The sequence below is a fragment of the Phalacrocorax carbo genome, chromosome 4, assembly GCF_963921805.1.
Source record: "Phalacrocorax carbo chromosome 4, bPhaCar2.1, whole genome shotgun sequence".
Taxonomy (NCBI): Eukaryota; Metazoa; Chordata; class Aves; order Suliformes; family Phalacrocoracidae; genus Phalacrocorax; species Phalacrocorax carbo.
The window spans coordinates 83,287,317-83,299,914 of NC_087516.1; the positions used below are offsets into that span (position 1 = coordinate 83,287,317).

Here is a 12,598-nt window from a genome sequence, read left to right on the forward strand (position 1 = left end):
CAATCAGTGCTCCCTCTCAGCATGTACAGCCGTGTCACTCCCTACTCAGATGTGTGGGGTGCAATCAGTTGACCATACAAAGAACCTACCGGTGCAGGAAGGCACTACTCCATGTGAATAGCCTCTTGGAAACTTGGCTTTTAAGGCGTGTGTCAACCTTATTCCAGGAGGCAGCCTCCACATGGAAGAGATGGTGAAAGCCGCAAGCAGGGATGCCAGATGTGGGATGGCATGCCGTGAGACAAAGAACAATACAGAAAGATGAAACAAAGATGTGTGTATGATACTTGTTTTCCATGTATTCAAATCTGAAAGAGGAAATTCCAATGAACTGCTTCAGTTGTGTCAGTGTTACTTGGTATCTGGATACCGGTACAAGACTATAATTAAATGCTGTCTTTCAGAGGATAAATCATGCAGGAATTTAAGGGTGAAATTAATTATAAAGTGGAAGTTCTATGGTGATGGTGTTTTTTAATGCATCTGCATGCCCACACGCAGAAATGCTTTACTAATCATTGCAATTCCTGCCTTTACTCAATATTATCCCGGAAAGAGCAGCCAATAAAATCCTTTAATTAGGGGGATCAGGCCAAATTAAAGGGGCAACAAAACCAGTCATGTGGCATCAAAAAAAGCTACCATCTGCTAATCTTCAAGTGGTATACTGATTGGGGGGGGGGGGGGGGGTAAGCCATGACCCTAATGCTAGGGCGGGGCAAAACGGGACGCAGAAAAAAGATTCTGGCTATTTCGTGTCCCATTCACTTGTGGAGGACAAACTTCTGAATGCTACTTTCACGCTGATCTTTACCACATTTATTTTGCTAACCCTCATACTGTTTGGATAATTAATAAATGGTGCTGACATACAGTTCTGTAGTAACATGTTGGCTTTTTTCATTTCAGCATTTCCACAGTTCTGTAGACTTGAGAAAACCCTCCCAAAATCAGCAGTATGATTTGTAAGTACCAGGTCTATTCCAGCTCCCTGAATTAAGGTGTTTATTACTTTTAACTGCAATCTGAATATGGAGATGTAGTATATCGTATTCTGCAGTATCTGCTACAATTCACTCTCTTGTATCAATAAGCATTTATAAAATGGAAAAACTGTGGCTACTTGAGTCATCAGCTGTTAAACTGCACCTCACTGTCAATATTCAAATTCCTTACGCTGCGAGATAGGCTTATCAGTTCTGCAGTAAATTGGGTATCACCTTGCCTTTTTTGACAATGGAAACTCATAGGCAGGGGCAGAAGTTTTTTCCTTTAAAAGGAAAAAAAATAACCACTGTTGTTGAGCGGCTTGTTGAGATAAAATGCGTTTGTATTTCAAGCAAATGCATGTAGTAGGGATTCAGGGGTGGGGTATCCCTCAGCTATCTGATGATGGGATGTAAGTGCCGAAGGAGGCTTTGCGACACAGTGACGGAGCGCGGGGGTTTCAACAGGGATTTTTTAAAAAGTAGCTGTAACCAGTAAACTGCTGTCCAAGTAACTGGACGATCTGTTGATATCACAAACTGCCCTGCTGCAGGGCTGCGAGAAGGCCAAAGGCCGGAGGGGCAATGTGGCGCAAGCACCCGCTGACCTTGAGACCGTGGCAGCCGGTTCAGGGGCTGGGTGAGGTGCTGGCATTCCTGGGGCCTGTGCTGTAACTTAATAGAGCATTTCTGCCCCTAGCATCGAGGCTTCCTGGTCACAGCACCTCTGCACCGAGGGTCGCTGCAGAAATGCCTGGAGCTGGGAGATGAAGGAAGGCAGCAGGTTTCTGGCTGACCGTCCTGCGGTGTTTTGCGAACGCTGGTCTACAGGCAAGCAGTGTTCGTGGCACTGCAGTGGCCCAGCTGTCCTTTGTGTGTGGCTGAGCCCACCCGCGCAGCTGTTGGCGCTGGGTCCATGCTGCAGCGGCAAGGTCTCATGCCCGTATGCCTCGCACCGATACGTGGAGGGCAAGCAGAAGGCAGCGGGGCCAGGGCTGTGCAGTCAGCTGTGGGCATCCGTGGGGCAGGCCTGGGCATCGCTGCCTTGCCCAGATTGCTCAGAGGGGATGGGCACTTTTACGACCCCACGTCCTATTTGCACAAATGCTTGCTAACATCAGGAAAATGAAATGTCCCCGGAGAGCGGCCAAGGGCGGGAGGTGTTAGGGGGGAGCGCCTGGGGCCGGGCCGGCCCTTCTCTCCCGGCTGGGCCGGGAGGGCCCCTGCCCCGCCGGGCTCGGCTCGGCCCGGCCGGGGGCGGCGGGGCAGGAAGCGAGGAGGCCGGAGCTGGGCACCTGCCCGAGCCGAGCCCGGGGTTTCATCACCGGCGAGCCGCGCCCCGCCTCCCCGCCGCACCATAAAGTCCGGAGCGGCGCGGCCGGCACCCACACCGCTCCCGCCGCCTCTTCCTCCCCTGCCGCCTCCTCCTCTTCCCGGGGACGCCAGGGCGATGGACGCCGGCTGCCCGCGGGCCCGCAGCTTGTTGCTGTTCCTGGGTGAGTGCCGCCGCCGCGCCCCGCGGGTGGGCGACTGTGGGGGGCCAGCGCCCTGCTCGCGCGGGCGGGGGGCTCCGCGGCAGGCGGGAGGGGATCGGGCGCGGAGGTGGGGGGCTGGCGCCTTCTCTCGCTGCTAGAAAAGCTCTGGCTGTGGCATAAAGCTTAGTCTGCTTTCGAGCGAAGCTGACACGTTCTTTCTCCAAGACGAAGTTGCAGGCAGGGATGCGCGTACTTGGTATGAGTCGAGGAGCAGAGCACACAGACCTTACTCGGTGGTGTGTTGTTATGGGGCGCTTTGTTGCTTGTGTGACGCCCAGGTGCTCCCTGTGACTGAGTGAAGGTGAACGTTTGTTGCCCTTCCCCATAACTCTGCTCGCAGGGCAGTCTGCTTGAGGCACAGAATCAGAGTGGTTTAGGGTGAAAAGGACCTTTAAGATCATCAAGTTCAACCGTAAGCCTAACACTGCCAAGCCCACTACTAAACTGTGTCCTGGCAAAAAGGCAATGCTCTCTGTTCTCTTCCACCTTGACCTTTCTTGTTTGTAGTCCGGTCCTGCTGCCTTCACATGGGCCATGCTCAGGGTGAGCTCAGCAGGTGAATCCCCACAGCAGCAGAGACTTCCTTATGGTAACAAAACAGGTTGTGGCCTCCTGCTTGACACTTCTCCACTGGGAGTGTGTTACTCTATTGCATGACATAAGCTACCTGAAAGTCCAAAGTGAACACGTGTATCCTCAGAGCATCAAGAGTCCTGGAGCCTGGGTGCGCTGTGAAGCAACAATTCATCCTTACCACACACCTCCACTGGGCGCTGTCAGTGACAGGCAGCGACTGCCAAGAGCTGACCCTGTGTGGTGACTTGAACTGTGTGGGCAGCAAACGTTTGAGGCAGGATCGCGACCTGGCCCGCTCGCACGTCTCTTTAATGACAAGGCATGTTCTTGCGCTTGTGATGTTGGGCTCAGGGTTGCAGCTGATGGGGAAGCTCAGTTCCCAAGTCTTCTCTTTTGGGGCAGATGTTCTCTCATCTGCTAAGCCCGCTGCAGCGTGAGTTTCTGTTTCTCATCTTGGCCAGGTGTTTCCATAGCAGCTTATGGATTAGCTGCTGCAAATCATCTTGCTTGCCAGTACAGCGGGCTAAACATTTTGTAGCCTGTGACTCAGCCACGCTTTGCACTAAATTGGCACTGGAAGGAACTGGTATGTCTTCATGGATTTGTATACAGATTTATTTATTTCCGGGGCAGGCACAAAATTCTAATAGTAAGGGGATAGATTAGTCATAGCTGGATGGCATCATAACAAGTGGTACAAGCACTTTACTGCCATTCCCTCCCAGGTCAGTAGTGTAAGCAGAACTCAGTGATACTGGTAGAAGCTGGGCAGACTGTCTGTAGCTGATGTTATGCCAGACTTTAAGAGGTTCCCTGCTGAATGGCTGATGCCTAACTGAAATGACAGGCTTTGTCAGCTTCATATCCTGGCTATCGTGGTCTTGGTGACTGCACAGCAGAAAGGCAGTGGTGGGAGAGAGCCGTTGCTCACCCCTGAGGACCTACAGTGTCATGCCAGCCACACAGTGATGTGGCAATGATGGAGCCAATCCCCCGCCCTGCCTTTTCCGTGAGTTACTGCAGGAGCCTTGGCACCGGTCTCCTTGCAGTCGCTAATGGCCACTCGGTGGGGAAGGCAGGCCTCGGATCTTCAGGCTCACTGGACAGTTTCAGCAGCTGCTGACGTTATGTTTTCCTGCACGTTTCTCTGGCCATCGTCAAGTGGGCTGAACATAAAGGTCACTGAGACAGGAGATGCAAAGGATGTCAGTGGCAAATGTGTCTGGCTGGAAGCAGTAATAGATTTCTGCTTCTTCTGTGGTGTAGGGACGTCTGGCCCCCATGCCTGTGGTGGAAAGCAGAGTGGCCCAGGCACAGGGGTAGCATGTGAATATGGTCACTGGTGTGTAGGTCTCCTCAGGGGTGGATGCAGCACTGAAATGACTGGATGCACGTAGTGCGTAATTACCTGCATTATCTCTGCTTAGGGGTAAGTCCTGGCACAATGCTGAAGATGATCATGTGGGCCTGTAGCAGTTTTGGAGCTCTAGTTGTCTTGTACAAGCTGTTGTTGCCAGGGCTACCTTAGAGCTGCTCTGGCCTGGTCCTGGGCATCCATGACATTGAGACAGCAGTTGTGAAGTCATGGGTACAAAACGTGAGATGGGGAAGCCTGGATGGTACTTCCCAGAAGCACGTATGGACACTTTTGTTCAGGTGCCCTAAGGGCAATTTATTTGAGCATATTTTTTCTCATTGCTGTCACATCTGGTGCCTCCATTTGGAAAACAGGCCAAACACAGGCAGACCACTGTGGCTTGCGGGGTGGAAAGGGCTGATAGCACTTCCTTTGCTAGGTGAGAAGAGCAACGTGCACATGTTGTATGTCTCATCTCAGAGAGAGGAGTGTTGGGCACCTGCCCTGATGGGCATGGCCAGGCAAGTAGGCACTAGGTACATCCTACATCAAGGATCATCAAGAAGAAGCCAGATAAAGTACCCTGAGTGCAAGGATGGGTGGGTGTGCTCTGGTCTGAGGTGCTCTGTCTGAGGTGGCTTGCTCTTTCCCAGGAAAAGATGCTCAGCCTGCATGGATAACCTAAACTCTAGAGATGCTGTAGTTGATGTGAGCAAGGGGTGTAGCTGCACAGCCAACTGTTCAGTGAGTAAGCTGTTTGCAAGGCTTTCCTGGCTAACTCTACATTTTTGTGATCCTCATCTAAAGGACAATCAGCTACCTAGCCTTTATTGCCAGAGGTGCTTGCTTTGTCTGAGGTGGCCTGCAAACGTCTGTGGCTAGCTAGGGAGGTTAGCAGCGGAGAGGCATGGAAGGCGATGCACTAGAGTAAAATGGTGGTAGAGTTAAATGGCAGTAGTAGCAGTGCTCACAAAGCCAATAGGACAATTCCATGTTTTCCACTTAGTCTACAGGAAGAAGGCCTTAGACAGTCAGACATGTTCTGGGTGTCCAAAACCAGGTGACAGGGATCCACCTTGATCTGTCTCTAGAGTTAAAATGGGCACATCTGTGCTTGGCATTGCTTTGAAAGTGCAACCCATGTGAAAAGTGTAGGCGCTACCGCCGTGGCAGAGATGCCAAATGTCAAGTGGCATCATGGGGTCTTCTTCAGATGAACTAGTACAAGACTAGCGACCTCAGTCACAGGCAAAGCCAGCTCAGATGATGACTGGCAGAAACCTGACAATTCCCCTTTAAAATGAGTGTAAATCTTGCAAAGAGACTAATTCTCAGTTACATGTATTCTGTATGTGCATCCTTCATCCTTAGCAGTCATCCTCTAACTGGAAACTATAGCTGGCTTTCAGTGGACGAACTGATAGTTAGCCCTTGTGGGTCATCCCTGATGAAGGCTGCTCGAAGCTAAGGCAGCCAGACTCTGTCCCTCGTTTTCTTTTCGTCCTTCGTGGAAGGACAAGTAAAAGCAGCATTACTCCCATGCCAGTAACAGCCACTGCTGTCAGCATTAACCTTACAGGAACACCCGCAATACCAGGCGCGCGCATGCTAGTGGCGTAGCGATAAGTGCAGCCCTCACATTCCTGCAAGGCACACGTGAATATCTACCATCTCATTCCTGTTATCTTGTACTCTGTAGAGTATTTGCTTAGTGAACAGCGAAGGAATAAAATGTAGCTACCTCTTCCAGGTCCTATGTTTGGTATACCTCATCTGATAATTATTCCGGGAAAGGCTCTCCTTTGCCGTTGCGGCGTGTGGGTCCCTTATCCTGCCGCAGGATCCCCCTCCCATTGATGTCAGAGCAGAAATATGTGCATGGGGGAAATGGCAAAACGTAACAGTGGAGAGCAGGAAGAACTTTGCCCTAATGCAGAAAATACTGCTGGGTGTCAGCAAATATTGATACTTGCACTGAAGCCTTTCCAGCCTGTGTGTCTGCAGTCAGGCAGAGGAGGCTATCGGTTGTTGCACATGGCTGGAATGGGGCAAGCCTTTGCTTGGTGTTGTAGAAGGAGGTTATTTCTAATTTGTCCCTCACAGGTGTCTGAGTTCTGGGCTTTCCTCTAGCTGGAAAGCACTGCCTCCTTCCGGAGCAAACAGAAGAGCTGACCCATCTCTTTCGTGTACCTGGGTTTGAGTTTCTCAAATACAAAAGCCAGGTTCTGGTAACTCTCAAACTGGGAATGTTAGATTAAAAAGCAACTACTCAGATTACACTCAGATCAAGGAAGTATGCAAGCTGAAACAGAAATATGTAGGCTAAAGGAGATCGTCAGCTGGCTTAATCCGTCTACTTACCTAAGTATGAGAGAAGTGGCTATCTCAGGTACCTCTAGCGTATTTTGACTTGACTTAGGTTCGTTACTGTCACAGGGCCCCCAGACCAAATCTTGCCATAGCAAGTCACACAGAGATGATAGCAGTAGTATGTGGGGAACAGGAGGGAGCCTCAGGTCACTAACTCTGACTAGTCTCAGGATTTCAGCATCCCTTCTTGCAATGACGTGGTGTATACTTAGTGGGACAGAGCTGTCCTATGCCACAGCTGCTCCCTGCCAAGGGAGCAGCTTAGTCCATGGAGCACTCCTGAAATGTTCCTCTGCTTCTTGGGAAGGACTGCCTTGGTAAATCTTCTTTTCCCAGCACCATTTGGGATACTGGGTCCCTGGCTGAAGCTCTAAGCCTGCTGTTCTAGCAGTTACTGAGCTGCCACCATTTGTCAGCTGATGGTCTCATCCTTCAAACACTTTAACTTTCTTTAACTTTCTGTTGTGGCAATTCAAATTGGCCTTACAGAAGTGTTAAACTGCTTCTCCTGATGAAACCTATAGTGAGCACAGCAATGTTTAAAAAAAAAAAGTAACCAAAAAAACAGACATCCCACCCTGAAAGTAAACTTGCTGGTCCTGCCCCACTGGAGTGAAAGGCAGGTCCTGCTGAGTCACACGAGCAGGCACAGATGTCTCCAGCTTACCCTCCTGTACCAGTCAAGATTCTGGCATCGTTGGTCTGTTGCTGTGGCTCTCACTTGGGCACACCTAGTCTTTGTTCCTTCTTCTAAAGCTTGGTGGAAACTTGGTTTATGAGCTTTGCAAGAAGTGTGGCAGGGAGGAAGGCAAGGAGAAGGAATGGTGTTTTTAAAGAAACACAAAGAAACACACAAAAACCCCTGTCCCTCTAAGATGGATGTTCCTGCTGTTCTTGTATTTGTCTGGAATAAAGCTTAAAGGAAGCCTACTATTCACCCAGAAATAGATGAGCTGCAAGAAATCTATAAATCACTACTAGATTTAACTCTGAGATGTAATGAAACTTTCTAATAACTGGAGTTGAATTAGAGTGATCAAGAAATTATGAAGGCACACTCCCTCCATTAGACATGCATGACCTGACAAGTTAATAGAGGCAAACAGCCCAAAGACACAAATTACAGACTTCTGTGGAATGGGGCTGATGACTAAGCAGTTCATGAGCAGGTTAGTTTGTGACCACAGCAGGAGTGTTAGTCAAGTGCATTTGATGGCCAGCTGGGGCAAACATTGGCTGCTCCTCATGGGCTAGCCAGGAAGCTACAAGTACTTGTGTTGGCCTTCAAATCCTGTCTGGAAATGTTCATTTAACTAGCGGAATACCTGAAAGCTGTGCCCATGCAGCGCTACACAGCCCAAAAGCCGTCAAAATGCTTTATAGGCTGAATCTCAGAGAGGAGGGAAGGAGGGCCCTTGCTCCCCAGGGAAATGCAGCCACCACTCCGGTAGTGGAACTCCTCAGCCTGCCTGTTGCAGTCTTCTGTTATGTCTCGTACCCACACCAGACCTGCTGAGCTGCAGGTTTTTTTAGTGTGGATAGTGAAGGAAGGACAGAAGTGTACCTGTTTTCTTCTGGGGTTCTGCTGAGATAGGTAACAGTGGCCCAGGATCCTTAAAGTGGTCAGTATCCTCTCCAACCCAGTGACCAGATGAAGAGGGTTTGGTTTCTTGTGTTAGCTGTCTTTGTGAGTGGGCTTTTAACTGAAAAACTCCAACACAAGAGTGGGTGTTAGGGCAGGAACTGTCCAGCCTTTCAGGCTGGTTACAGCAAGCAGACAGCTGAGGAGCTCTTTGCTGCTCAGGAGCAGCTTTCGTGTTAAGCCTACCTCGAGCATTATGTGGTCTCTGAATCCAGTGGTGGGGTGCTGAGCCTGGCTCAGCACTGCCCTGGTGTGCTGAGTCACCAGCTGTTGCTGGACTTGCTGAATCCTAGGAAATTCTCTCCCCGTGGTCTGTTGTGACTCAAGGGCATCTTGATTTTGACCACCGAAAGAACTCCACTTGCAATGACTGCTGGATTGTTGTGCCTGATTGTGGAACCCCGGCTGTGTCCCTTGCACAGGTGCCATGCTAGACTAGTCAGAAACCTAACATAATCAGAGCTGGCCTAATTTCTGCCTCCCCTGTGTAATCTCTCCAAGCCTGTTCCTGCTCAGTTTCACTCAGAGTGTGAGTGATAGGGTGGTCACAGACCCCGGGTTTCTGTTTGATCTCTGTTCTACATTAAAAGTTTTTATTTCAGAGATGTTCCTTTCAGCTGCCTTATATAATTCAGGCAACATGTCTCTCGGACCTGTGGTTTTTTCCGCCTGGTAGTAAAGCACTGGATTTGTTTACTACTAAGATAAAAAGTTTCTGTTCTTCTTGTATTAACTTAACGAGTACACCAGCTGAAATACTTAAGCATACTTGAAAACCATCTAGTTTTGACACTTTTGGTTTTTAATTCTCTTATAGGTTACCTATTGCAGGCAGTCCTGGGCACAACAGTGATCCCCTTATGTGCGCCTGGCGAAATGGAGAACTGCACAACGGCACTAAGTAAGTGTACTGCACAGCTTTCTTTGTAAACAACAAGTCTTAGGTTCCTGTCTTCCTTGGGCTGGCAGCCTCACTGAGGTGCCCTTGCAAACCATTTTTCTGTTAAGCAACATTGCCAACATCCTGCGAAGTGCTCAGTGTGGTTGAGCAAGAGCCATTTTTTTAGCCTCCATTTCCTTTAATATTGCTTCTTCAGCAGAAGAGTTCTGTCTGAGGTGAGAACCCTGCTGTAAAAGCAGAAACAGCTGCTGTAGAGCTCCCGAAGGAAAAGTCTGTATAACTCTGGCCCGGGAAAATCCTCTCCCTGTTGAGAAGGGTCGCCTGCTTTAGTGCCTACTGCATTGGAGGTGTTCTGGTAGTGAGAATATGTGTCCTGCTCATCAAGCTTGTACGTTGTTTGGTAAATACTAAGGGAAAATAAGGCTGATGAGATGCTAACAAGACCTCCTTGCAGTCCAGACAGAGAACAGTCCGCGTGTGGCTCAAGTTGGGATAACTAGATGCAAGCCTGAAATGAAAGACTACTGCTTCCATGGACAGTGCATGTACATAGTGGACTTGGATGAGCACTACTGCAGGTATGGACCGGGTGCATTGCGTCCTGCAGCCCTCCCTGAGGTGGGCTTTGATCTCACTGCTGTTGACACTTAGGTGGAACGCCAATCGGGCTAAGTATTTAAATGCCCACAAGAACTTGAAGAGGAGCAGTATATCTATAATACACCTCAGCTGCATTTAAGCAAGTATTAAGCACATGTGCTGGCTCCAGTGAAACCTGGGTGAGAGTCTTAGACACCTGAAATTAGTCACCAACCCAGCTTAAACTTGAGACACACATTCTGATGTGCTTCCCTGTTCATCTGTGTTTATAGTAGTGTGAGACCCAGACCTCAGGCAAAGCAACAAGGTCTCTCCTTAGATTCAGCCTACAAAATAAAGACCCTCTAGGCATTTTAATGGGTATTTCTCGTTTACTTGAAGAATATGTAACTGTTTCTCGGACCATATGGGCTTGATTTACATCAGTTGAAATTGCTTGTCCCTGAGGGAACGGCAGGCCAGCAGTATAGCGTGCTTTGCGGACTGCTAAAGTGTAACCACGCAGCTATGTCTCTAATTCTGTGTCTCTCATCCTCAGGTGTGACTTGGGCTTCTCTGGTGTCCGATGCGTGCATTCAGAACTTGTCAGACAACCCCTCAGTAAGGAGTACGTGGCACTGACAGTTATTGTGGTTCTGCTTTTCCTCATCGCCATCTCTATTGCAAGCTACTACATCTGCAGAAGGTAAGAAGGATTTTCTTTGTGGCTCAGGAAGGCTCATCAGCTGTATGTGCAGTAAGACGTCTGCTGAGTACCTCCAGATAGACTGGGATACCTGCACTCACCTGGCTGCCTGGAGATACTTTGATATACAGACTTGCTAGCCTGCACTTAGCGAAGGGTTCAAAAAACGAAGTATGCGGACTGCATAGCATAACCCAAATTGCAGGCTAGGCAACAGTACCTTCAGATGCCTTTTAGCCCTGACCAAGGGCTGTATGGGTTAGTTCGCGTCTGTCTTAGAGGGTGTGTTGAGGTAAAGGAGAGAGCAAACAGGGAATAGGAAAATTCTAGTTCCTTTTCTTGGTCATGCCATTTCCCCAGTCATCAGGAACTGGAGAGCAACTGGATCAACACTGGCTAATTTGTTTATCTGCCGTGTTCTTGTGGTGACTGTGATATCACAAGCATTGCCTTATCAGCTTTACCATGGAGGACAATAGTCTTCTCCATTAACAGACCAACAGGCAGCAGAAATTGTTCTTCAGGATAATAACTAATCATAAGCAGCTGTCAGAGAGCAGAAAAGGTGGAACAGCCCCCAGAGGGAGAGCTTGGCTTCACAGATCTGATAGCCAGATGGTGACCACTGTAATTCCTCTTCACAACCTGAACGCTCGATGGCGCGTCATCTCCAACAACTGGTTAGGGTACTCAGCCCTATTGCAGGGAAGGATCCAGCAGGATTTCTCAAAGACAAACCTAGTATCCGCAGCAAGACCTTAATGCAGATGTGAAATCTTCAGTGAAGAGTTGAGAAATGAGACTGCATGCAAGTTATCTCAGACCTGGAAATGAGCACAGACAGAGCCTAGCTGCTAGAGGTTTAAAACAAACGTGAGGAGGTCATACAGCATTTTTATTCTTCTTTCACCACCCCCCCTTCACTCCCCAAAAAGCCATTTGGAAGAAGTGGCTTTCCAGAACTCACATTTCTCTTCTCTACTTCCAGGTACCAAAGCAAGAAGCGACAAACAAACATCAGGGAATACAAGGAAGTTGGCACCCTGTAGAAGAAACGGTGGCTTCCTTCAGTGTTCTGTTCATCTGGATGGACTCAATGGCTTCCCATCTATTTAAATGTTATTTTTATTAACAATATTTGCAATATTTATATCCTTTTAAAAATTTCAATTGTTTGATGATCCAATCAGTATAGGTCAAGCATTTTATTCAGTGTTTTATTTTTTTATTAAATAATATTTCCTAATGAGAACCCCATCTCAGTGGTTCTGTGGGATAGAGATATATTTTTATAAAAACTCCTCTTACTCTGAAGAGTAATTTTGTATTTATTCTTGTGAATATACTCAAAACAATTCTACTGCTTGAAATAAAAGTTCTAGACAAAGTCAAAATGTCTGTGTGTGTTGATTGAAGTGAAGCTTGGCATGGCTTGGCTGAGCAGGGTGTGTTTGAAGCCCCAGCAGTTATTTTTGGACAGAGAAACCATAGTATTGCTAATAATCTACATCAATGCACCTTATTTCCAATGAACATAGCTATTAGCTGGCGTAGTTGGAGGAAGACTTGAAGGAAGAAAGAGCACAGCTCCTACCGCAGCCTATCCAACAGGTACTGCGGTGACAGCAGCACGGACCTCGGCTCCTCCGTACCCTTGGGGAGGTGGTGCAGGGTATGTTTTGTATCACAGCAGGGAGGCGGCAGCACAAGTTGGTCGGTCTGTGCAGCTGAATGCAGTAACACGTGGCAGCTCAGGGTATGAGTGTAGCTACAGGGAGAAAGCTTCCTCAGAACCGGTACCGGCACTCGAGTCTTGCCCATAGCGTTTCTGCCACAGTGTCCGTCGTACAGCTGGGAGCTGGGGAAAGGAAAGGTTTTGAGTTTGGGCTTACTGTAAGTATCTTGTTGGCCTAAAATAATGATAAAACAGGCCGCTGGGTTTAGCT

General features: G+C 48.6%; 1 protein-coding gene across 2 annotated transcripts; it reads left to right on the forward strand.

The window, feature by feature from the left end:
* Positions 1-942: 942 nt before the first annotated feature.
* Positions 943-12,046, forward strand: EREG (epiregulin). 2 transcript variants are annotated; one of them, XM_064450750.1, is made up of 5 exons: positions 943-965; positions 9,284-9,367; positions 9,822-9,945; positions 10,506-10,652; positions 11,641-12,046. In XM_064450750.1, exons 1-5 carry the CDS (start codon positions 959-961, stop codon positions 11,699-11,701), a joined length of 423 nt encoding a protein of 140 aa, XP_064306820.1. In that variant the 5' UTR covers positions 943-958; the 3' UTR covers positions 11,702-12,046. The 2 variants fall into 2 exon arrangements, with proteins under 2 accessions (XP_064306820.1, XP_064306818.1); XM_064450748.1 differs by lacking the exon at positions 943-965 and adding an exon at positions 2,339-2,482.
* Positions 12,047-12,598: the final 552 nt, after the last annotated feature.